The following is a 24,609-nucleotide window of genomic DNA, read 5'->3' as shown; positions in this document are numbered from 1 at the left end:
ACCCTCCATCTCTTTCCACAGGAGTGTCAGTCAGTTTAAAGGTGAACCAGACTCCCTCTACTCTCCTGGGGAAGCCAGAACATAAAACCCAACTGAGCTGTAGTCATAACATTCCAAGTTACAACATTATTCTCTGGTATCAACGCTCAGTGGGAGACACTGCCCTGAAACTAATAGGGTATGTTTATTACAAAACTATTACTGTTGAGTCTCCATATCAGGGCATCTTCAATGTGACTGGAGATGGTGCGAAAGAAGCCCACCTTCATCTCCAACTGAGGCAACCTGAAGATGATGGACAATATTTCTGTGCAGCCAGCTACACAGTGGTACAGAGCTCTTCTCTGCTGTACAAAAACGTTTCAGACATTATCAGGCCCTGCAGCACACCTGTATCAAACCACGACCACAGTCTTAAACTCAGAGGAGAGAGAAAGAGTGAGACAGAGAGAGGGGCAGAGCGACAGAGATAGAGTGGGTTGAAGGAAAGAGACAGAAAGCATCACTAGGGATATTATATCCCCCCTCCACCAATGAGATCCATGAAGCAGTGTAGGGTAGCTGGTGTAGGTTTGCTAGTGTAGGTTAGCTAGTGTAGGTTAGCTAGTGTAGGTTAGCTAGTGTAGGTTAGCTGGTGTAGGTTAGCTGGTGTAGGTTAGCTGGTGTAGGTTTGCGTGAGTATTGAAAGTGGCAGATCATAATGTCTGCTCTTGTTGTTCCAACGGCCGCAGAAGGCTGTTTATGTTCTGGAACTCTGTTTGCTGTGCTCTGTTTGCTGTTTGCAGAGTCCTGGGGCCCATCCTCAGTTGGCTTTACTCAATAAAGGATAAATAAAAGAAATTAACTACGGATAAATTATTAACGCATCAGATCTATCATCAAATCTAAATACACACACCCACACATCACATGGTGCTGGTGTGTCAACCTGTTGGGTCAGCTAAATTAACTCACAGTATTCTGTAATGTTATGTCTACCTTGGAACATCACTTCCTTCTTAGCAACACAGTAATTTAACACATCCAGTAGATAGCAGTAGCACAACACTAGCTGTGACGCTGTAGCAGCTATAACTCTCTCCCACACCAGGTAGTATGAAGATCAAATAGAGTTTAGGTCCCTTAGCTCCTCCCACGTCAAAAAGTTTAAAGATGAAACTGAGTTTAGGTGTGTTTCTGATCTACTCCCCTCTGTGAAGCTGACAATCACCATGACTACAGCTCTTGTGGTGGCCTGTGTCTGGAGACTGGGGGTCCCAGGGGGAGGTTCTGTGTCATGTCCCACGGTCAGGACTGGTACCAGATTAGAACTGTTGGGAGCTGTCCTCCCTCTCCTCTGGATCGCCACGGCATCCGGCTTCTCAACCAACTTCGTTCAACAGTCGCCACGGGAACTCGTTGTGAAGCTAGGAGATGCCATCAACCTCACCTGCAGCCACCATGATAAAAAATACGATCGGATTTACTGGTACAGGCAGGGGTCTGGGCAGGGGCTTCAGCTCCTGGGCTTCCTGACCTTCAAGCAGATGTTTCTAGAAAGTATGTTCCATAACACATTAGACACTCCAGTACCCTTCACCATGTCAGGTGACGCTGAGGCCGAGGGCTTCCTGGAGGCGTCTGCAGTGAGAGCTGAGGACAGGGCCGTGTACTACTGCGCTGTGGGTAGAGCACGGTGAGGCAGCTCCTCTCTCCACGTTACACAAAACCTCAGTCCTCCCCCTACTCCTCCCCCCTCTACCGCCCCTCCTCTTCGCTTATCTCCTCCCCCTCTCTCCTCCCCCTCTCTCATCTTCCCTTCCCACATTAAACACCAGCCGACTGCTGAACCCAGATGGAGACAGCAGCCGTCTGTCTACCACCCACTCATCAGTTAATGACAACGGAGAACCGTTCAACTGAATTCATAAAGCTCAAATACATCTAGCTGTCTCGGAAGTCACACAATGTTCTCAGTCTTCCTGTCTGTGCTTATTTCCCTGTCCCTCTATCTTACAGGTAAGTGTGACAGAAACATGCCCTTCCTGTCCAGGGAAGTGTCTCTCCGCCCTGGCCCTCTCAGCTGGTGTTGTCTCTGTGTCTCTCCACCCTGGCCCTCTCAGCTGGTGTTGTCTCTGTGTCTCTCCACCCTGGCCCTCTCAGCTGGTGTTGTCTCTGTGTCTCTCCACCCTGGCCCTCTCAGCTGGTGTTGTCTCTGTGTCTCTCCGCCCTGGCCCTCTCAGCTGGTATTGTCTCTGTGTCTCTCCACCCTGGCCCTCTCAGCTGGTGTTGTCTCTGTGTCTCTCCGCCCTGGCCCTCTCAGCTGGTGTTGGCTCTGTGTCTCTCCACCCTGGCCCTCTCAGCTGGTGTTGGCTCTGTGTCTCTCCGCCCTGGCCCTCTCAGCTGGTGTTGTCTCTGTGTCTCTTGCAGAGGAAGTCCTCTCAGCCCTCATCATCCAGCAGACCCCTCAGCATCTTCTGGTGACGCCTGAACGCCAGCAGGCACGGCTCGATTGTCACCACGGCGACAACAGCTACCCTTACATGCTGTGGTACCAACAAAGAGATGGCCAGGGGACCATGGAGCTGGTTGGGTTGCTACACTATGAAAACGCAAACCTGGAGAAGAAATTCCACTCAGGACGCTTCAACATAACGGGCCACTCTAAGGGTAAGGCCGCCCTGGTCATCTCCAACATGGCCGCGGATGACAAGGCTGTGTATTTCTGTGCAGCGAGTCAGCACAGTGTTACATCTCTGTTCCCTCGGTGACAAAAAGTCAGTGCCAAAGCCACATGCCTGACAAGCCACCACCGTTCTAAAACTGCACTGATAGTGTGGTGGAGTCAGTTTAGTCTTTCACAATGAACACAGCATAGGCTACATACCTAAATAACTCAACATGGTGTCCAGCAGTCAGCTAACTAACAGAGAGAATGTGTGTAATAATGAATAAAAAGAAACATAGGTAAGAGACAGCATCGCAGATTGAAATAATCCGTTTTCAACATATACAAAAAGTAGTTACCAGAAGGGGGCAGGCACAGCCCCAAGTTTTTTCATGACATCCCAGTGCAAACATCCAGCTATGTGTACAAATAGGACTGAATGTCATGTTCACATCTCTCAGCCATGACAATGTCTAAAGCTGGCCTTCTCGTCCTCCTTGTCTTCTCTTTTCTCCTGGCTACAGGTAAACAACATAAGCAACACTACACATTAGAAAACATTAGTTTTAGATACACTTTCATAGTAACTCACTGCATGAGTAATGTTAATCTGAAAGACGTATATGATCATTATTTATGTCCCAGGTTGTTCCTCCGTGATTAGCAAGGTGTACCAGATCCCACACGCTTTAATTAGTGACGCTGGAGAGAATGTCGAGCTACGCTGCAATCAAAAGCAGACTGGCGCCAATTATATTTACTGGTACCAGCAATCTGTGATAGGAGAACTCCAATTCCTTGGCAGACTCTTCTACTCGGAGCACGTCATGGAAAAGGACGTCGATAAGCGGTTATCCATGGCCTGGACGGCTACTTCCAGCGGCTTGTTGCTCATTTCAAACGCCTCAGTCAGGGCCGTACGCAGGCCCCAAAAAATACTGAGGTCATGAGTCAGAACTTCTAGGCGGGTTCGGGGGCATGCTCCCCCGGATTTTTTTTAAATTACATTATTTAAATATGGCCATTTTCTCTTATTGAGTCTTAAGGAGCAAAAACATCATCATTATGACATTTCAATATGGGGCGGTGTGGAGCTTTTGAAATTTTGAGGTAAACATGGGGCATTCTGAGGCTTTTTGAAGGACCTTTATGGGACTCATGAAGTAAGGGCAAGTTACCACAATTTTTTTTAAATTATTATTATATGGCAACGACGGTACGAGCGTTTTGATTGGATAACGGGTAGTCACCCCAGCGTGTTGCCCTCCTCGCCGGTCAATACGGATCCGTATTGCCCTCTGACGTCAGCTTCAAAATGAGCGATATCGACGAGTCAGCTGCTGAGTTTTACTATCCAGATGATGCTGAAAAGCTTTGTCATCGAAAGTGAGGATGAAGACCAGACTCTTTGAATCACTTGTGTCGTTATTTTGTGATGAAATTAAAGCCATTTTAGCAGAACCATGTTGTCCGCTTTCTATCAAAAGTAATGAGTTGCTTGGCAACACATGAAACACACCGTGAGAAGACTTAAGAGCTAGCTACAATTAGCCTAAAGGTACCATTTATTTTCGTTTACAAAATGAAAAGAATCTAAAATTGCCATATAATAAACTACTTACTAACCTCGACCGTTCGGTCATGCCGGGAAATATCAAACTGAGGCTGGAACGTATCGACCGAGCGATAGCGAGTCAGTTTGATATTTCCCAATTGCCACTGAATTTCATTTTCAATCAATCACATCAATGACATATCATATCAATCGCAAAATGAATGTTGATTCAACCGGTGGAAATTGATTGACCACCGGTACAGTACTGACGGAGTTAACCAAACTTTGATTTGATGTTTCCTTATCTGAGTAGTACGCTGCTGCAATACAATATTTCCACATGAAAATGAATCTTTCTTCTCACAGTCATCTGCCACTTAAACTTCTCTTAACCTACATGTTTAGTTTGCTGCGCTCCTCTTCCAGTGACTGTAACTAACATAGGCTATTCACTAACAGTAGCGGTATGTCTATGGCGGTAACATCAGCGTCCGACTTGTGTTTGGTGGTTACCATAACGACAGTACGTTTTGTTGATGACGCGCAGCACATATGTCCAAACTCTTGAGCTACTCGGCTCTTCAAGTATAAAATCACGTTACGGTTTGTGGGAGACCAAGATCATCGTCCTGCAGTCAGTTTCACGTGTACTTTATTTTGAGTTTATATACCACGATTTAAGCAAAAAAAAAACAGAAATACGAAAAAAAATACCGAGGACACGACCTCGGTGTCCTCAATGGTAGTTACGGCCCTGGCCTCAGTAAAGGACAGCGGTGTTTATTTTTGCACAGCAACGACCACAGTGAAACCAATCCTCCACTTCCCTTAACAAAAACTCAACTGGTCCAAACTTGTCTCCGTGAACATATGGTTATTTTAGGATGAAACGATTTATTGAAGTGTTAGGTTTTGTTTAATGGCAAAGATTGATGAAACTTAACCAATGGTGCGTGGCTTTTAGCTCACTGTATTCGTGCGTGGTCTTTTGTGTGGGAAATTGTGGTTCTGATCTCGCTCAATGCGCCAGGCAATACTGTTTCCTAGCGGCTATAGGAGCCCATGGTGGAGTCTTGCCTCTTCTGGGCATGCTGTACATTGCCCTCTCCAGCTACTTAAACCACAGCCAACATCAGCCTCCAGGGCCGTGTACACGCACACATCTCAAGGCTCACTATAGATTCCTTCTGTGCAGTCAATCGAGGGCACTGCTAAAAGTGCCCCACTTCCAGGGCCGGATTAACAATTTTCTGTGCCCTGGGCAACACACGCATTTTGATCGAACGAGTTGCAATAAAGTACTCACATTAAGGAAAGTTAGGACTGCGTTCATAACGTGATATAACATTTTAGTTGACATTGTCCAGGCCCCCTTAGATGTCATGTGCCCCTGGGCCCAGTTGCCCTAATGGTTAATCCGGCCTTGCCCACTTCCTCAACATAAACCCCTTCTAAAATGTTTGTTTCAGGAGGACTGAGTAATGCACAATTCAAGTGTTCTTTTCATAAACATTCGATATTATTTGGTGCATGTGGGTGGCTCCTCTGTATCATTTTAATTCAGGAAGTGACGTGTTTTACTGTGGTGGTTGAACTGATTATGTTATTTCCTGCCTGTCGCGTTCTGTACTTGTCAGTGTTTGTATTGTGTTTGTCTCTGACTGAGTCAACATGTTCCGAGCCCTCACCATCAGTGTCTTTGCTCTCTGGCACACAGGTACAACAAGCATTCACCCTCTGCCTTTACAACACTGAATTACCTCATTCTTTGTCTTGTGCTTGTGAGTTTGAGACTCACTTGGACCTAACTCCTGGTTCTCATCTACCTCCGGTTCTGAGTGTCTAACTCCTGGTTCTCCTCAGGTTGGAGCCAGACTGTGCTGATCACCCAGTGGCCAGGCTACATCTCCAGCCAGCCTGACGCCTCGGTGGAGATGCACTGTTATCAGAACAACACAGACCATCCCTACATGTCGTGGTACAGGCAGCAGAGAGGGAAGGAGCCCGTGCTGATGGCTACTCTCGTAGCTGGGTCTCCGAGCTACGAACCTGGGTTTGATTCTGGCTTTGGAGTGTCAAGCTCGGAGAAAAAGATGTGGTCTCTGGCCGTGGAGGCGGTGCGCAGTACTGACGAGGCGGTGTATCTGTGCGCTGCCAGTCAGCACGGTGCTGCAGAGTCACGGAGCTCTGAGACAATATCCCTCCCTGGGAGGCTGCCAGGAGTCTCTGACACCTGCTGTTCATGGCCCAGCCTGCTCACTGGTGGTGGGAAAGAATGGGTCTTCCTAAGTAGGCAGTTACCTTATCTACCTCCAGAGGGGGAAAAAAGTTGATTCATTTTAATTCTGACTTAAAGCCATTACATGTTTGGGCAGAAACCAACCATGGACAAATCCTCTTGGATGAGGACTTTCTGTAGCCATGAGGAACAGGACAACATGGGTCATGTTTCTGTGTCTATCTTTAATCCAAAATGACATACAAATACTACATTTAGAAAATACAGCAGATCAAGGATCTGAATTACATTATTCTAACTTCATTTCAGGGGTTACTCAAGGAACAGTCGGTATTTACCAGGCACAATGCAAAGTAACATCTCAGTTCAACAATAATATATATTCACTACCGGACACTACAGGATATCTCAAGTACAATATTACATAGTCCAATCAACAATCCCATCTCAACTATATTACATAGTACAGTGCAACAATAATATTTCAAGGACAACATTACTGTTGACTTACTATGTGAAATGTGCCCTTGGGTGTCTTGAAAGGCACAGTAAATGTAAGTTATTATCATTAGTGTAGTACAACAATAACGTGTCAACGACAATAGAGGGAGCCCAGATGCTGTCATGTGGAGTATGTGGTTACGGATTAAACATCCCTATCTGGTGACTGTGAGTCTCTACAGACAGCAGAGGTGTCTAACTGTGAGTCTCTCTACAGACAGCAGAGGTGTCTAGCTGTGAGTCTCTCTACAGACAGCATAGGTGTCTAGCTGTGAGTCTCTCTACAGACAGCAGAGGTGTCTAATTTGAGTCTCTCTACAGACAGCAGAGGTGTCTAACTGTGAGTCTCTCTACAGACAGCAGAGGTGTCTAACTGTGAGTCTCTCTACATACAGCAGAAGTGTCTAACTGTGAGTCTCTCCAGACCTGCTGATGCCCTCGTGGCCATGATTGTTCTGGGATGTCTCGGTTTCTTCATCTTATTTCCATGTAAGCTTTTTCTCAGGCTACCAAAGCTCTTATTGCTTCAAGAGATGTAAAACCTTTTATTAAAGGTATGCTGGTAAAATACATGCTTTCTCTCTCCATGTCCTGTTTGTCTCCTTCTCTGTGTTCATCCTGTTGTCTCCGTAGGTGCTGTGAAGAGCGTGACCTTCCAGCAGTCTCCGTCTGTCATGGTTACAGAGAACGCCAGCGTAGAAATCTTGTGTATCCATGACGACAACAGCTTGGTGGTCATGCTGTGGTACCAGCAGCGACCTGTCTCTCGGGATATGACCCTCATCGGGTACGGTTATGCCTCCTCCGAGCCCAGCTACGAGGGTCAGTTCCAGGAGAGCTTCCAGCTCACCAGAGAGGACACCCTGAGAGGAGCGCTCCTCCTCCCCCGCACAGCTCCGGCAGACTCGGCCGTGTATTTCTGTGCTGCCAGTACACAGTGATGTGGCTTGATGCCACCGCCTCACCAAAACCCTGGTGCGCTCAGTCACACAGGAAAACCACCTCACTGCTGTTAGGGAGTTTGGTTGTTTTGTTTTAGACGTTTCTGTGGAAGGATTGGTAAAGTTGTATTCTCAGTGTGAATTATGTTATATGTATATCATATAGCATACATCCAAATGCTGGGAGTTAATTCACATTAGTTTTGTTCACAACGTTCCCTGAAAACAAACTGAAATTAGTCTCGTGTTCCCATGAGGAGTGAGGGAGAGCCTTCTGAGTGGTCGTAACTTTACGCTGGAGCCAGTTCTAACTCATTTAGTCTTTCTAACCTCTGTACCTCTCCTCCATCTCCCTTTATAACTGAGCATGTCATGTAACATATTAATCCAGCAGGCGTTTCTATCCAACGCAACGTACAGAAGGAATTTGAACCTGCAACCTCTTGACCTGCAGTCACATACTCTAACCTCTGAACTGTCCTTTAGGCCTATCCTCAGATTCATGTCCAACAGTACCCCTACCAAGCACCAACCCTCAGACCCTAACACAGCAAGACCCTGCATTACTACATTTATGTCACTGATCCATCACCTCACTGCACCAGACACAAGAGCCACAGGGCACCACAGAGCAAGAGCTAGTCTCCAAGTAAAACACCAACTATTGGTCACGTGACCTGCCGGTTGGTTTACTGTGAACTGGTGAGACCGTGATGTGGATGTAACATCATTCAGCAGGGGAAGTGGTTACCAGCAACATGCTAGTCACAGTCCTGGGAGTTCTTCTGACTCTGATCTACTCATGTGAGTGCAGGAAAGGAATGTTCTGGTACTTTTCCACACAAAACAATTAACACAACTGGTACTGGAGCATGCACAGTACTGCATACTAAACTGGAAATGCTGAAATCATATTTCATTCACAGGTTCGAGAATGTTTTTCCATACCTGATCTCCTGAATGCTGTTTCTTCTTCTCTGGTGTTGTGTAGGTGAGTGTTCAGGCCCCACGGTCCTCCGGGCACCCACAGACCTTGTCCTCCACGCTGGGCAGACCAACCAGGTGACCCTGCAGTGCAGCGTGGGTCCAGGCTTCAGCATGAGCAGCTACACCATGCTGTGGTACCGCCAGGCTGGCCCCGGGGCTCCGCTGGAGTACCTCACCAAGGAGTACGAGACTCCCGAGGGCCACCTCCAGCCCTCTATCGACACGTCCAGCAACAGCTTCACCCTGCGGATATCAGAGCTGTCTCCGGATGACAGCAGCACCTACCTCTGTGCTGCCAGTCACAGTGCTGCCAAGCAGACTGGGAGCCATGCAAATACATCATGTGAGGCTAATGACATTAGAATGACATGAAAGGCTGATCGGAGATGTGCAGGAAGGTGTTGTGGCTCTTCTGGTTTTGTTAGTGAGCGGGCTGGTGTAACGGTGTGTTGGCGGCGCGTTTGTCTGCCTGTTCAGCTGGGAACCTTCTGAGGGGCGTTTCACAGATAGAAGAGAAGAAGATTTTGAGGTTGTTTGGCCAGAATAGGAGGCCGATGGGTTACAGCCACCTCAGTCTTGTCAACAATGTCAACAAAAACTGATGTGACAGCATGAACTAGCCACTCTAGAGGATCCACAAGTCATACTTTATATACATACTTATACATAATTTTCATTACCGGGGGAGGAGTAAAGACCTTGTTGGTGGAGAACAGAAAGGAGTTTAGTGGAACCTACTTGTATTAATCATTTTCACTCGGTATAGCTCAGTGGTAGGGCATGGGGATGGGTATAGCTCAGGGGCAGAACATTTGGGCACAGAACCACAATTGCAACCACATTGAGGCAATTTTGCCAAATGTTGCTTTGGATGAAAGGCACTGCTAAATCAACACAACTTTGCTAAAATCCGGCAACGTCTGAATTTCCCATCTCTGGGGCGTGACCACATGACCCCCCCACACACACACACACACACCCCTCCCCCCTCCCGTGTGTATCAGTTTCCTGGTGATGTCAGTAGACAACCTCCCTCTAGGCATGGGGAGGCAGTGAGGATGCAGGAAGGAGGCAGAGCAGGGCTGGGGAACAGAGACCTGGACGTTCTCTCTCTCTCTCTGACACCAAGGAGCCCTTCCTGTCCCCCCTGAAGCCCTGGATCAGACCTTGGGCCTCCACCTCCACGTTCTGTCCGTAGGACCACAGCAGCAGCTGCAAGGTGCTGGGAGATCAAAACACACTTTTTGTACTGGGCCTGGTGAGATACAGACCATTCATTGACTCTACCCACAGAAATATTGTTAGAACAGAGCACTTCTAATCCTTGAATCTCTGCTGTATTTTCTACATGCTTTGTTTGTCACTTTGGATGAAAAAGTCTGCTAAATGAGTAAAATTCAAAATGTAAGCAGGCTCATTGGACTCCATGGTTTACAGTAGAGCTACATTCTTCAGATGGATCTTGTTGGAGAGAGAGATGAGACTTTACCTTCCCCTCTGCTGGTACCAGATCATGACAGATTTGGGGGTGTTCTCCTGGTCACAGGGGAGTCTCACAGGTTGCCCCTCCTCAACCACCACCACAGGGGGCTGCTTCAGGGACAAGCCTGCACTCAAAACCAATGCACCACAGACAGAATCACACAACTATATTGTAGATCTAACGAAGATCCAACAAACCAAGCTGCTAAACAATCGTTTCCACATTGTTGCACACTGTACATTTAACACAAGAGGAGTCAGATAGCTGAGCTGTTAGGGAATCGGGCTAGTAATCTTAAGGTTGCCAGTTTGATTCTCAGCCGTGCCAAAATGATGTTGTGTCCTTGGGAAAGGCACTTCACCCTACTTGCCTCGGGGGGAATGTCCCTGTACTTACTGTAAGTCGTTCTGGATAAGAGCGTCTGCTAAATGACTAAATGTAAATGTAAACACAAGAAGATGCGGAAGAATCAAGGTTAGCATTACCCAGTGTTGGCAGAGACAGGATCAGCCACGCCAACATAGTTGTCGGCTCCAAGCTTACAGTCTGAGTGCAGAGGTACATGACTGCAATGAGGATGCTGTCATGGAGGTCACATGACCAGGTCCCTGTGTGAGGGGGGTCACATTACAAGTCTCCTGTACGTTTTTGAGTGAAAGAGGTGGGTAGCACTACAGAGGCCTGCATCATCTGAGGTGGTGTTGCATCAGGAAGCTCCTCCTCTCCTCATGGCTGAGTAGAGTTCTGGCCCTGGATCGAAACTGGTGACGGTGGCTTCATGCAGGTGTGTGGAGGAGTCCTACCACACAGACAGCACAGTCTGGGAGACGTTTTTGTATTGAACAGAGGGGATTTACACCACTGTGGAGACTAGCAGCACATAAATACACTGCACTGCTGTCTGAAGAGAGCTGCTTTATTGTTAATGTGCAGGTTTGGCCTCGGTTTGCACTTCCTGTGATTTTGAACCCAGCTTCAGGATAGCCTGAGGTTACTAGCATGTATCCCAGATACACCAGTTCTCCTGTGTCGGATTGTTTATACCAGAGGATGCGATTGTAACCCTCGATATCATGTCTGCAGTTCAGTTCAGCAGAATCACCCAGGTTCTTAATCAAGGCTGCATGAGTCTGGTGAACTTGATCACTCAGAGACGAACCTGCAGATGAGGGAAGACAAGATGTTATTGCCTTTCTTAAAAAATAACAAGTAGCCAAAGGAATGAACAATCGCATGAATGCAAACTCACCTGAACCCCAGACAGCATGAATGGATATGCTGATGAGCAGGATGATCATGGTGCTCCTGTCTGCTGAAGCTCTACCAGTGAGGCTTCACTCAGATAATCAGGGACTGACCTGTTACTGCTGGACCACTGTTGTCTTTACTGTGTCTTGCTTTGTTTCTGTGTTGGTTTGTTGGATTAATAAATGTGCAGTGAAAGCACTTTGTAACGGTTTGAAAAGTACCGTTCACATGAAGTCTGCTTACTGTCTGAGAGGGAGGAGGCTGTCTACCACTGAGCTACACCCACCCCCTGCTGTGTCACAGTGACTCTGCCCAGAGGAGGTGGATGGAGGGAGTGTCAGCAGAACCAACTGTCATCTCACATGACGTCACTCAGGACCTTTCATGAGAAGTCTGAGGTTTTAAAAGAACAGCAGCAACATTAGAGACATGAGGATTGATGGAACTAGAGAGCCCCCTACAGTCCATGATGGGGATAAACATCATCAGATGGTTCATCATTCTGAATGAAGATCAAAACTCACTGGGGATTGTGCAGCTGCACATGATGTCTGTATCACTGTGTTCATAAACAGCACAGAAGTACGTGCCGTTGTCTTCTGGTGACGGGTTTTTCACTGTGAAAGATTCTCTTTCTGCTACAGTCCTGGTGATTGAGAATTTGTACTCACTGACATCTCCATAGTCAGGCTTACTGTTGGGAACACTGTACACAACCTGCTTCATCCCCTGTCCTGGTAGCTGTCTGTGTCCAACACCCTTTGTGTGACTGCAGTCCATCTCAGCAGGCTGCCCCTTGATTGACCAGAGGATGCTGGGGGTCTGGGTGACATCACTCCCCTCAAAGAGACCTGGAGACACAAAGACCAAAACCAGGACATGAGGATGACTTGATAAACCACCGTTGAGGTCCACCAGCTCAGCTGGACCTGAGAATGAATCTCTCCACACTGTAGCAGAGAGAACAGTTCCTGGAAAGTACCTGCAGCCCCCAGTAGCAACACAGAGACTGGGATGACGAGAGATCATGAATGAGGATGTCAGAGCTGAACACATCTCAGCAACTGACCAGAAACATGACTGAGCTGTGCTTCTCTCTCTGGAGGGAGGAAATGACGTGAGTCTGAAGAAGCCCTCCTGATCTCCACCTCCAGTCCTGTCACCTCCTCCACCAGGTAGATACTGTTTCTCTGTGGGGCTCTTCAGACGTGTCCTCAGAACAATTCAGACTGCAGTTGAACCTCTATCAGCAGATCACCAGTGTGGTGGTGTGTGAGCGTTGATCAAAGTGCTGCTCCTGATTCCCTGGCAGACGTTAGCCCCAGGTGTAGAGAGGGAGCCAGCCTCAGACTGGCTGCTCACACACACTGATCACCACTCTTATCACAGGAGGGTTTTTGTGGAGGAGAGAGGGAGGGTGCATCACTGTGCAGACTAGCAGCACAGAAATACACTGCTCCGTCACTTGGAGAGAGTTTGGAGATGGAGAGTTTTGACTCGCTACGCCCATCTCCCTCAAAGCTGATTTGTCCTTTCACATCTTCTTCTGGATATGGAGAATCAATATACAAATAACCAAGTAGCTGGAGAGACCCATCTAAATGTTGTTTGTACCAGAGGATACGATCATAGCTTTGAATGCTGTGTGAACAAAGGATCTCTTTGTCAACAGAGTCTCCCAGGTTCTTGATCAGAGCAGAGGGGGTCTGCTGAACTGACTGACTGGCAGAGGAACCTGTGGAGAGAAACAGTGGTGGTGAGAAAACTAAAACCATGACTTAGTTTTTCTCTCTGAAATGTTGTTCTGCTCACCCTTGATGCAGGGCAGACAGAGAGAGCAGAGGATGAAGGCTAGAATCATGGTGAACAGTCTTCAGTTGTGTGACGACCTGATGACCTGCTGGCAGTCAGCATGGTCCTGTACATGAAGAGGATGAGGGCGGGGCTACCAGAGTGACATCACAACTGTCACCTCAGTACCAACATCCTCAATCTTCAAAAGTTGAGGTCTGTCTCCCCCTGCTGACTCAGTGTTCAACCCATCTCCTCATTACATACACACAATCTAACATTTCACAGCTTTAAATCCAAAGCAGCACATTCAGGGAGAGGGTGATCATCCACAATGTGGTTAGCATGGTTTCTTCCAGGCTGTCTTGCACTGAGCTACCCCCAACCCCTTCTGTGTCATCACATGGTAGTTCATGGTACCTGAAGAAGGAAGTGTTGGTTTGCTTAGGTTAACGGTTGATGATGTTGTTTGTTGATGTTGCCATGCATCAATTAAAATCTTTATTTGAATCAACATTGCACTGTAGAAGCATGTGGTCAATATGTCAACTTTATTAAGGTTCATTGGTTCAAGGTTGATAAGGTTCATGTTTGAGGAAAAGCCTGTAGATGTAGTGGAGATGATTGATTTCCCTCCAGGCGGCCGCCATGTCTGATCTGAGGCCCCAACTGAAGGTGTAGACTACGTATCCTCAAAGGCCTTTATGTTACGGTCGGCCTCTTTGTTCAGTTTCTCCACATATGCTTCAATCTCAGCCAGTCTGGCTCTTTTTTTCTCCTCTTTTGTTGCCTTCTTTTTTGGTTTTACTTTCTGCCAGAACTGTCTCCAGAAACCACGTTTCTTCTCCTTGTCTGTTTACAAGAGACAAGCATTAAATACTTCAACGTGGTCTAGAGCACACAGAATAACGATTGTCAAGCCTACAACAGTGTCTCAATTAAATCATTCTGACATCATTATATAGTACACTTTCACATCACAAAAACATTTCTTACTTGTCTCTGACTGTGCCTTATCTGACTCATCCGTCTCTGACTCTTCCTTATCTGACTCTTCAGTCTCTGTCACTTCCTTCTCTGACCCTTCCTTCTCTGTCACTTCCTTTTCTGTCACTTCCTTCTCTGACACTTCCTTCTCTGTCACTTCCTTCTCTGGCCCCCACGCATTCTTAACCTTCTCTCTGCTTTTGCGTTTCATTTCTGCATCGTCCTTCTTTACGACTGTGCAATCCTCCTTGGTATCTGCTATTTTCTCCTCCTTGAGTTTCTCTTGCCTTTTCATTTCTAGTTCCATCTCTTTTATTCTTTGCTCCTCTTCTCTCCTGTACTGACTCCTTTCCTCGATGGCTCTCCTATTCTCTTTCTCCTTTCTCCTCATGACTGCTAGTCTATGCTTCTCCTGCCACTGTCGTCTTGCCTCATCGGACTCTTGTCCGCATTCCTGCCGTTGTCTTTCCTCCTCCTCCCATCTCTTCTCTGATTCTTTCATTTTTGCATCCTCTCTCATAATTCTCTCCCTATCTTTAACCAACTCTATTTGCTTGTCCAATGTTGTTTGGAGCCAAAAGTTATCTGCAGCTTTTTCTCTCATGTCATATAACCTGGCCAACTGGGTTTTGTCCCTCTCTTTTAGTCTCTCCATTTCCGCCTCCATCCACTCTTTCTCCTTGTCTCCTTTCTCCTCATGTTGTTTGACCTCTTCCTCTGACTTTTTCTCAAGCTCTTTCTGTCTCTTCAATTCTTTCTCTTTCCATCTCCTGTCTCCTTTTTGTCTCCATCTCAGCTCCATGGCTTTTCTATGCTCTTCTCTTTGCCTCCTCTCCTCCATTTTTATTTCCATCTCTCTTTTTCTTCCCTCCTCTTGGCTTTCCGTCTCGAGCCTTTTCCTTTCCTGCTCACTGTCTTGCTCCATTTGATCCATTTCTCCAACCTCACCCCTTTTTTCCTCAGTGACCACTTGTTGTTGCTCTGTCTTCATGGCAAGTCTGTGGTCCTCTGCTTCAGTCTGCTGCTCTTCTTGATTTTCTCCCTTTTTGTCAAGTTCCCTCTGCATGTTTGCTTTGTGTCTCTCCTCCTCCCTCTCTCTCTCTAGTTCTTTCTGTCTCCATTCCTCCTCCTGTCTCTCCTGTTCTTGCTCTCTCTCATTCTCTTTCAGTCTCTTAACTTTCCTTTGCATGTCCTCTTCTTGTCTGGCCTCCTCTGCGCTCTCCATTTCTTTTTGTCCCTTCTCTTTCCTCTCCCCTGTCAGTTGTTCTCCCTTCATTTCAATCTCTCGATGTTTTACAAGCCCGTCAAATCTCTCAATGTCCCTCTGATGCTCTTCTTTGTGTTTTGTTGCCTCCATCTCTTTCTGTCTTTCTTCTTCCTCTTGTCTCTCCTGTCTGTAATCTCTTTCTGTCTCTCTCTGTCTTTCAACGTACCTCTGCAGTGCTTCTGTTTCTCTTGTCTCCTCGCTCGTTTTGTCCATCTGTTTATGTCTCTCTTCCTCCTTTTCAAGTCTAATTTTATCTTTTTGACTTTCCCTCTCTCTTTTCCTTGCATTCTCTTCGAATCTTTCAATTTCCTTCCGAAGATCCTCTTTTTGTCTTGCGACCACCCTCTCTCTTTCTAATTCTCTTTGTCTCTTCATCTTCCTCTCTCGTCTCTCCTGTTCTTGCTGTCTTTTAGTCTCTTTCAGTCTCTCTATCTGTTCAAGTCTTTCAACTTCCCTTTTCAGTGCTTCTTTTTCTTTTGCATCCTCCATCTCCTGTTTGGCCTTTCTGCCAATCTTGTTCTGTCTTACTAGTTCTTTCTGAATTTCCTCTTTTTGTCTTGCGTCCTCCCTCTCTCTTTCTAGTTCTTTCTGTCTCTTTTCCTCCTCCGCTTGTCTCTCTTGTTCTTGTTGTCGTTCAATGTCTCTTTGTCTCACCTTCTCTTCAAGTCCTTCAAATTCCCTCCGAAGATCCTCTTTTTGTCTCGCGGCCTCACTCTCTCTTTCCAGTTCTCTCTGTCTCTCCCTCTCCTTCTCTCGTCTCTGCATCTCCTCAAATTCCCTTTTCAGTGCTTCTTTTTCTCTTGCACCCTCCATCTCCTGTTTGGCCTTTCTGTCAAACTTGATCTGTCTTTCTAGTTCTTTCTGAATTTCCTCTTTTTGTCTTGCGTCCTCCCTCTCTCTTTCTAGTTCTTTCTGTCTCTTTTCCTCCTCCGCTTGTCTCTCTTGTTCTTTTTGTCGTTCAATGTCTCTTTGTCTCACCTTCTCTTCAAGTCCTTCAAATTCCCTCCGAAGATCCTCTTTTTGTCTCGCGGCCTCACTCTCTCTTTCCAGTTCTCTCTGTCTCTCCCTCTCCTTCTCTCGTCTCTGCATCTCTTCAAATTCCCTTTTCAGTGCTTCTTTTTCTCTTGCACCCTCCATCTCCTGTTTGGCCTTTCTGTCAAACTTGATCTGTCTTTCTAGTTCTTTCTGAATTTCCTCTTTTTGTCTTGCGTCCTCCCTCTCTCTTTCTAGTTCTTTCCGTCTCTTTTCCTCCTCCGCTTGTCTCTCTTTTTCTTGTTGAAGTTCAATGTCTCTTTGACTCACCTTCTCTTCAAGTCTTTCAATTTCCCTCCGAAGATCCTCTTTTTGTCTCGCGGCCTCACTCTCTCTTTCCAGTGCTCTCTGTCTCTCCCTCTCCTTCTCTTGTCTCTGCATCTCTTCAACTTCCCTTTTCAGTGCTTCTTTTTCTCTTGCACCCTCCATCTCCTGTTTGGCCTTTCTGTCAAACTTGATCTGTCTTTCTAGTTCTTTCTGAATTTCCTCTTTTTGTCTTGCGTCCTCCCTCTCTCTTTCTAGTTCTTTCTGTCTCTTTTCCTCCTCCGCTTGTCTCTCTTGTTCTTGTTGACGTTCAATGTCTCTTTGTCTCACCTTCTCTTCAAGTCTTTCAATTTCCCTCCGAAGATCCTCTTTTTGTCTCGCGGCCTCACTCTCTCTTTCCAGTTCTCTCTGTCTCTCCCTCTCCTTCTCTTGTCTCTGCATCTCTTCAACTTCCCTTTTCAGTGCTTCTTTTTCTCTTGCACCCTCCATCTCCTGTTTGGCCTTTCTGTCAAACTTGATCCGTCTTTCTAGTTCTTTCTGAATTTCCTCTTTTTGTCTTGCGTCCTCCCTCTCTCTTTCTAGTTCTTTCTGTCTCTTTTCCTCCTCCGCTTGTCTCTCTTGTTCTTGTTGACGTTCAATGTCTCTTTGTCTTACCTTCTCTTCAAGTCTTTCAATTTCCCTCCGAAGATCCTCTTTTTTTCTCGCGGCCTCACTCTCTCTTTCCAGTTCTCTCTGTCTCTCCCTCTCCTTCTCTTGTCTCTGCATCTCTTCAACTTCCCTTTTCAGTGCTTCTTTTTCTCTTGCACCCTCCATCTCCTGTTTGGCCTTTCCGTCTAACTTCTTCTGTCTTTCAAGTTCCTTCTGATGATCTTGTTTTTGTCTTGCATCCTCCCTCGCTCTCTCTAGTTCTTTCTGTCTGTCCTCCTCTTCCAGTCTCTCTTGCGCACGCTGTCTGTCTACATATGTCTGTCTCATGCTCTTTTTCCAGTTTTCTTTGCAGGGCTTCCCTTTCTGTGTCCAGAGCTTTTTGTCTCTCCTTTTGTCTCCTAGCCTCTCTTTGCATCAGCTCTTCTTCTCTCCTTTCCATCTCCCTCTGCGTCTCATCCTTTCTTTTTTCTTCTAATGATTGCTCTTTCATCCGTCTCTCCATTTCTCCCCTTCCCAACACTTCTCTGCTTTTTCCTGCCCGGCACTGTGACTCTGTTGTGTTTTTTTCTTCATCTTGCCTTGCTTTTATTCTATCCTTCTCATATATTTCTTGGACCTTCTCCCTTTTCATCTCTAGAAGTTCACTTTTCAGCCCCTTGATCTCACACTGCAGTTTGTCTCTCTGCCTCTTCATGTTGTCCCGTTCTTCCACTTCCCTCCGTGTCTTGTTCTCCTTTTCTCGCAAGCTGTCCATCACAATCTGCCTTTTGTCAATATTCTGCTTTGTTCGCTTATCAACCTTTCTCTCTGTGTACATTTCATCACTGTACATCTCTCTTTCTTCCCCTCTCTTGATCACTCTCTCTCTACTGTTCTCCACCCTCTTCCTGTCCAGACGTCTATGGCAAGCACCATCGCATGCTGCTTCTTTGAGTGTCTGCACCTGCATGCATAAAAGGTCAATGAAACACCATATACAAGGTAGCCTTTGCTGTCCTCTATAAACATTTAACTCACAAATGACAAAACTGAATAGGGACACCTATGTGTCCCCATTGTAACTTTTCTGTGTGTCTCTGTGTCCCTATAGTAACTTTTTATTTTGTGTTTACGACCTTAAAGAATCTTGCAACTGATGCTAGAACACAATAATACCATTGTTTTGGGGCATAACTTTGGGTATGTGCTGAGGAAGTAGTAAGTAACATTGTCATACCTCCATCTTGAGATTCTTTATCTCAGCCTTCTTCCTGGTTTCAACATGCTGTAATTTCTCAACCAAGTTGCTCAGAGAAATATTTTTTAGTTGAAGCTCCCGGATGGTCTTCCTCAAATCCTCCACCAGGTGTTCTAGCTCGTTTATCTTCCCGCTGAATGACAAATGGTCCCATTACAACATGGTCAATATCTTTGTAGTTCACTCCACATGTCAAGTAATCCTTCCTAACATGTCTAATGCATAATCATTTTGTACCATTTAGAGTGTGCGTGTCTTGTGAAGAGGACACTTACTGGTTCATTTGAGGACGCCCCCTTGTGGCTACAGGAAGTTGACAGGGAAGTCGGTGAGACGAGAAGGAAGAGCTCTCGTCGGAGGAACTCTCAGAGTCACTGAGCCCCAGGGTGATGGTTCCAAGATAGAACCTCTCCCCTCTGCAGTAACATGGACACATCACAGGCAGCAGGTTATCAACTCATATTCAAACGCGACAGACCGGACATCACAATTGTGTTTCAACCTCTTTCCAAACACTGGCATTTAGTCTCTGTCCTGCCTTAAAACCATCATATCATCTAAACCCGAACTTCAACCCCAAACTTAGCCGTCATTTGGACGCCCGGACCTTCCTACGATTCTGTTGAGGCAACCCTGTCTTACCGTATGTTCTTCAACATCCTCATGTCTGGAATCTGTCCAGGTGAGAGTGCTCTGAAGGAGGAGGGTTCATCATCCCTGTGGAGGGAAACACACACATCCATCATGTGTTATTGTACACAGGTGACATGCAGATAGAGGTCTACATACTTAAAAGGTCTATTGCACTCAATGTACAATTTGGAAAAACACATCATCCAAATGAACATTCTGTATTCTTGTAATAAATCAACTAAAACACATCAGACGTCCAAACCATAAACTGACAACTACTGGGCTTGCAGCATAAACTCTATTTTAGTGCGGACTTACTTTCGACTCCCCCTCTTCCAAAAGAGAGCTTTGGGTAACTCTCCAGAGTAGAGAGCTACTTTCTCTCTGTTTCAACACACATACATACACACAACAACTTAGACAACATGATATCCATTGTAGATTCATATTTCATCATAACTAGAAAAGATTGTTAAAGTCTAAGAACAAAAATAATCTAAATCTCAGAAATATTTTGTAAGAAAGAACTTACATCTTCCTTGGCATTTTTCAATTCATTTTTTCTCTCCTCTGTAAAGACACACATGACAAGGGAAAGTCAATACCAAATCAAATGTTTTGTTCTGTAACAAATAAAACACTGGAAGGTCAAGATACAGGAAGCAGCAACAAGGTTTCAGCATCAACTTTATGTGAAGCTAAATGAGCATTATAAACTCCCCTTAGTAATAAATGGTACATTCTAGTCATTAGTCGCTAAATTATGAACAGCATTATTGTTACAGCACCATACAGCATGACATGGTTTAAATCTTGCTACACATTTTTTTATTTTCTTGCTGTTAGTCGTTGCGTACAATTTAGTCTGCATCTCAAATCCTTAGCAAATAATTATTTAAAACGCATTTGTTCATTCGTATTTTGTAACATTTAATGATTTAGGCTTCTTTTGTGTCTGTTTTTTCCTGTCTTTAACAAATACATTATTTTTCTTGTGTTAATTCCATCATGGTCTGCCATACATCTGCTCTCACGCATTTCAGCCATTTCTCACACCTTGTATTTCACACGACTGTTAAATATTTCTCACGCTGAGAAGTAAGGGATAACTAGTCAAGCTATTAAATCAATGGACGAGGCATACCGAGGGAAGATGTCGGTTTATATGATAGTTGTCAGTTACAGGCTACATAGTTAAATGTCAATACTGTAAAAGCATCACAGGCCCGCCCCCAGCAGTTATGTAAACCATTCCCCCCAAGCAAACGTGTATTAGAAGGAAATTCTCATCTTTGTCCTCACCTCAATACCTCCATCTTCCTGATCATGATCACAAACCGTTAGTAGCAAAAGTCACATAACAAAAATTGAATCTTCTCTGAAATGACATTAGAATGTGTGTGTTGGCAGAACATAATGTTACAAAACTTCTAAGATTAACTATGACGTCATAATGCAAAAGTTAACAATTAGACAAGTTACAATTAAACAGCAATAACCTCAAAATTGCAAGAGAGTAGGCTACCTGTGGAAAAAGCAAGCAACAATAATATATTTCGTCCATAATGGATTCTGTCGTCACGTCCCTTTACTCAACACCATTACTCAACACAATCGCTATGTCTGCCTTCTAACAAAAGCCCACCTCACGTTGAAAAAAAATATATATCTGTTTCAGTTTGTGTTTATGTTTGTTTCTGGCTAGCTCCAGTCTCTACATCAGTCTCAGTGTTTATCAGGGAGTTATTTATTCATCAGGACATAATGCTTTTATCACTGAACAATAGGTCACTGATATTAAATACATCGATGCATGAAAAAATGTTGATCTTGGTCAGTAAGCAGCATTGTGAGTTGCTGTGGAAGAGCAGGCTATAACTGTTAAACTCATTATTGGCAAAATTATGAACAGCATTATTGTTACAGCACCATACAGCATATGACATGTTTTAAATCTTGCTGCACATTTTTTCCCCTTTACTGTCAGTTGTAGCCTACTATTGAGTCTGCATCCCAAATCCTTGGCAATAACTATTTTAAACATATTTTTTTATTCGTATTTTGTATAAATGTTATGCTTTAGGCTTCTATTGTTTATGTGTTTTCTGTCTTACAGATGCATTATTATTGTTATGTTAAGTCCATAATGGTCTGCCATTTTGTTATGTAAACCTTTCTCCTCAAGCAAACATGCTTATTAATAGAACATTTCTCAGTTGTGCCACTTAATGTCTTTGTCCTCACCTCAATACCCCCATCTTCCTGATCATGATCACAAACCGTTAGTAGCTAAACCAAAAATTAACTACATTCACTTGAATCTTCTTTGAACTGACAGTAAAACACAGTGCTGGCACAACTTAATGTTGCAAAACTTCTGAGGTTCATGACATCACAATGAAAAAGTTTAGAATGCGTCACCATTGGTTAGAATCTGTAGGTCGCATCAACTGAGGACTTAGGCCGAATCCCAATACTCCTCCTCACCCCTTCCCCAGCTTCACTTCCTGGAGTTGGAGCAGGAACAGGAAGTGATGTAATCTGACAGTGCTGATATGATGTTGCTTAAAGTGATTCAGATGTCAGATGCAGGTGTTTCACTCTGACACACAAACCACTCTTGAAGAAGAGAGGAGGGGTTTTGTAGAGAACAGGGGGATCGGCAGCACCGTGCATTTACCAGTCAGGAATCAAAAACAAAGTTCACATTCAAAGCAGTCTACCACCCCCTATAGACTAATACTTGTAAGTACCCATCATGCATTGCATCCTCTCAAAGCAAGAACCCTCAACAGAAGTAACATCTGTAGTTGTGATGACGATATCTATCTCCTCTGAGTACATTACTGTTATTGTGGTTTGATCCAGGTGTGCTGAGGGGCCTGTTGATCTCTGAAAGGTTTTTGCAGAGCGGAGCTGAGCTCTGTACCACTGTGTAGCTGGCTGCACAGAAATATTGTCCATCATCTTTAGGTTGCCTCAGTTGGAGATGAAGGTAGGCTTCTTTCTTACCATCTCCACTCGCATTGAAGATCCCTCGATATGGAGACTCAACAGTGGTATTTTTTAAGAAAACATCCTATTAGTTTCAGAGCAGTGTCTCCCACTGAGCGCTGGTACCAGAGTATAGTGTCGTAATTAGGAATGTTATGACTGCAGTTCAGTTGGATCCTCTCTTCTGGCTTCCCCAGGAGAGTAAAAGGAGTCTGGTTCACCTCTTGACTGAGTGACTCTACTGTGGAGTGAGAAGAAGAGTAAAACTGAGTTAGAGAATCCTTAAAGCTTGCCACACGGATTTGATTATTCCTGTACAACTACAACACTACAGTTTAAAGTCATTTTCCTGGTAGTGTGAAAATGTGATGTCCTGTAAGCTCAATAGGCTTACCTGTGATCCAGAACAAAAGACCAGAGAAGATAGTGAGAAGTCTGATCATGGTGACTATCAGTGCTGAGCCTGGGGGACCAACTGAGGACTCAGCATCACTTCCTGGAGTTTGAGCATGAACAGGAAGTGATGTAATCCAGCGCTGCTGACATGATGTTGCTGGATTTAATTCATACCTAAGATGCAGGTGTTTCACTTTGACATACAAACCACTCCTGGATGAGAGAGGAGGGTTTTTGTAGAGAACAGAGGTGATCTGGAGCACTGTGCATAGCTGGCAGCACAGTGATAAACTGCTGTAGCGTGGTTTGCACGGTTAAGATTAGCAATACTTAATTTATAATAAAGTATACAGTTCTTGGGGGCACCACCTCTGATTTATTTAAGGGACAGAGGAAACCTTATTGAATAATATTGAATAATAGCACTTGTAATAATCAGTCTAATCTTAAGTAGCGAATTCCATGAAAGTAGAGCAGATCAGATAACGTGAGGGATAACGCAAGTATTATAAACAATGATTTATTTAAGAAAATGTAATTATGATGAACAAATACCAAAGAAGTTATAGGCTAGTTGAGAGTGAGTTGAGTTAAACAGTATACAGTAGGTCCTAAACTATGATGAGAGCGGAATACTAGATGGTGGGTTGAGAGCGCGTGGGGAGGGGAAGAGAGAGAGATAGGCTTCAGGAGAACAATGGAGGGAGTCTATGTTAACTAATTCTAACGAAAGTTAGGTTGAATCATTTGCAAACTAAAAATCAAACGTAACAAATTAAATCACAATATGCCAATGTTCACATGTACGCTACATTGCATTTTTTACATTGCATTTTTTTCATTGTTCTAATCTTGACAGTTGACACTGTTGTTGTTGTTGTTGTTAAAACATGGCAGGCTTGCTAAGCAAAAAGGTTATACAAAATAGTTTTCTTAACTTTCCACCTTCAGATGCATTATATATACGCTGTTTATTTAATACAAATTAGATTAGACAATAGTGTCTATCAACAACATTCCGCACAAGACGGTGCATCTAATCGTGGTCGCATCAAGGTTACAGAAAGTAGGAAGAACTATCTCTAGTCAAAAATCCTGCCTTCCTGTGTGTAACTAAATATGCTCCCAGAGGAATTTTACACCGCAGATGCTTAAACGATCTGGGTAGGCTGATCTCGTTCACAAAACAGGATGCCTATACATTTAACTGCCTTACAAAACGTTGTTTAGACAATTGCTAATGTTGATTGTCGTAACGGACAGTGTCATTGTAGGATACACTCTAAATGGGAGTAATTTGCTATGCATTTACCGCACCGTGCCATAGATAAATATTGATCACATTTGAATATAATATAAATAAGGCTAATTTCCATTTGTCATATAAATGAATATTAGTTATGCGATATTTTCACAGTCCTCCTCCCTGGGTTTTGACTTTAAGGTTGGCTTTCTGTTGAAATGTGTTGTGTTGATATTTGAAAAGCCTATAACAAAAAATCATAGGTTTGGTACCCAGATAGTATACTGTTAAATGTAGTTACTCTGATAGGTGGTGGGTGAGAGGGAGCAGTTGTAGAAAGGCATTTTACTGCATCAGAGTAGACAGTGTGTTTGTAGAACTATTAATACCATTTCTAATATAGGATTCCGGACCCCCGCAATTGTTCTGATTTACCTCCAATGTTGGGTGTTCTGAATGAATATGGAGTGTGGAAGTGGGGCTCCAAGAATAGAACTCCAACATTACCCTTACGCC

At 44.7% G+C, this 24,609-nt stretch overlaps 1 protein-coding gene and 3 gene segments (V, D, J or C); 2 read left to right on the top strand and 2 right to left on the bottom strand.

The window, feature by feature from the left end:
- Positions 1 to 3,082: 3,082 nt before the first annotated feature.
- On the top strand, positions 3,083 to 6,551 carry LOC124481654. The segment is given in 4 exon segments: positions 3,083 to 3,171; positions 3,293 to 3,555; positions 5,840 to 5,919; positions 6,066 to 6,551. Coding segments are annotated over 2 exon segments (516 nt in total).
- Positions 6,552 to 7,805: 1,254 nt separating this feature from the next.
- On the top strand, positions 7,806 to 9,245 carry LOC124481655. The segment is given in 2 exon segments: positions 7,806 to 7,917; positions 8,875 to 9,245. Coding segments are annotated over 2 exon segments (393 nt in total).
- Positions 9,246 to 9,905: 660 nt separating this feature from the next.
- On the bottom strand, positions 9,906 to 11,126 carry LOC124481656. The segment is given in 3 exon segments: positions 9,906 to 10,092; positions 10,360 to 10,477; positions 10,839 to 11,126. Coding segments are annotated over 3 exon segments (384 nt in total).
- Positions 11,127 to 11,648: 522 nt separating this feature from the next.
- LOC124481652 (trichohyalin-like) lies at positions 11,649 to 22,238 on the bottom strand. Of its 9 annotated transcripts, XR_006957679.1 has the most exons (8): positions 21,882 to 22,238; positions 19,993 to 20,030; positions 19,779 to 19,844; positions 19,470 to 19,544; positions 19,103 to 19,243; positions 18,807 to 18,960; positions 12,126 to 12,452; positions 11,649 to 11,994 (listed from the first exon to the last, which is right to left on the bottom strand). XR_006957679.1 is itself a non-coding variant. In XM_047041794.1 (7 exons), exons 2-7 carry the CDS (start codon positions 20,004 to 20,006, stop codon positions 12,324 to 12,326), a joined length of 579 nt encoding a protein of 192 aa, XP_046897750.1. In that variant the 5' UTR covers positions 20,007 to 20,030; positions 21,882 to 22,238; the 3' UTR covers positions 11,649 to 12,323. The 9 variants fall into 9 exon arrangements, 8 of the variants coding, with proteins under 8 accessions (XP_046897750.1, XP_046897751.1, XP_046897743.1 ...); XM_047041794.1 differs by having other exon boundaries at positions 11,649 to 12,452; XM_047041795.1 differs by lacking the exons at positions 11,649 to 11,994; positions 12,126 to 12,452 and adding an exon at positions 13,375 to 14,244 and having other exon boundaries at positions 21,882 to 22,237.
- Between the last annotated feature and the right edge of the window lie 2,371 nt (positions 22,239 to 24,609).

The sequence above is a fragment of the Hypomesus transpacificus genome, chromosome 19 (assembly GCF_021917145.1).
Source record: "Hypomesus transpacificus isolate Combined female chromosome 19, fHypTra1, whole genome shotgun sequence".
NCBI classification, from domain to species: domain Eukaryota; kingdom Metazoa; phylum Chordata; class Actinopteri; order Osmeriformes; family Osmeridae; genus Hypomesus; species Hypomesus transpacificus.
The sequence above is the reverse complement of the archived record's forward strand: the minus strand, read 5'-3'. Positions and strand labels throughout refer to the sequence as shown.

What these genes read in the sequence shown, in the direction of transcription:
- LOC124481652 (XM_047041787.1), bottom strand. Translation starts at nt 16,459, where the DNA reads ATGGAGGGTGCAAGAGAAAAAGAAGCACTGAAAAGGGAATTTGAGGAG. An exon ending in TAAGGCACAGTCAGAGACAA is followed by an intron (nt 14,245 to 14,388) that starts GTAAGAAATGTT and finishes TCTTGTAAACAG; the next exon opens with ACAAGGAGAAGAAACGTGGT.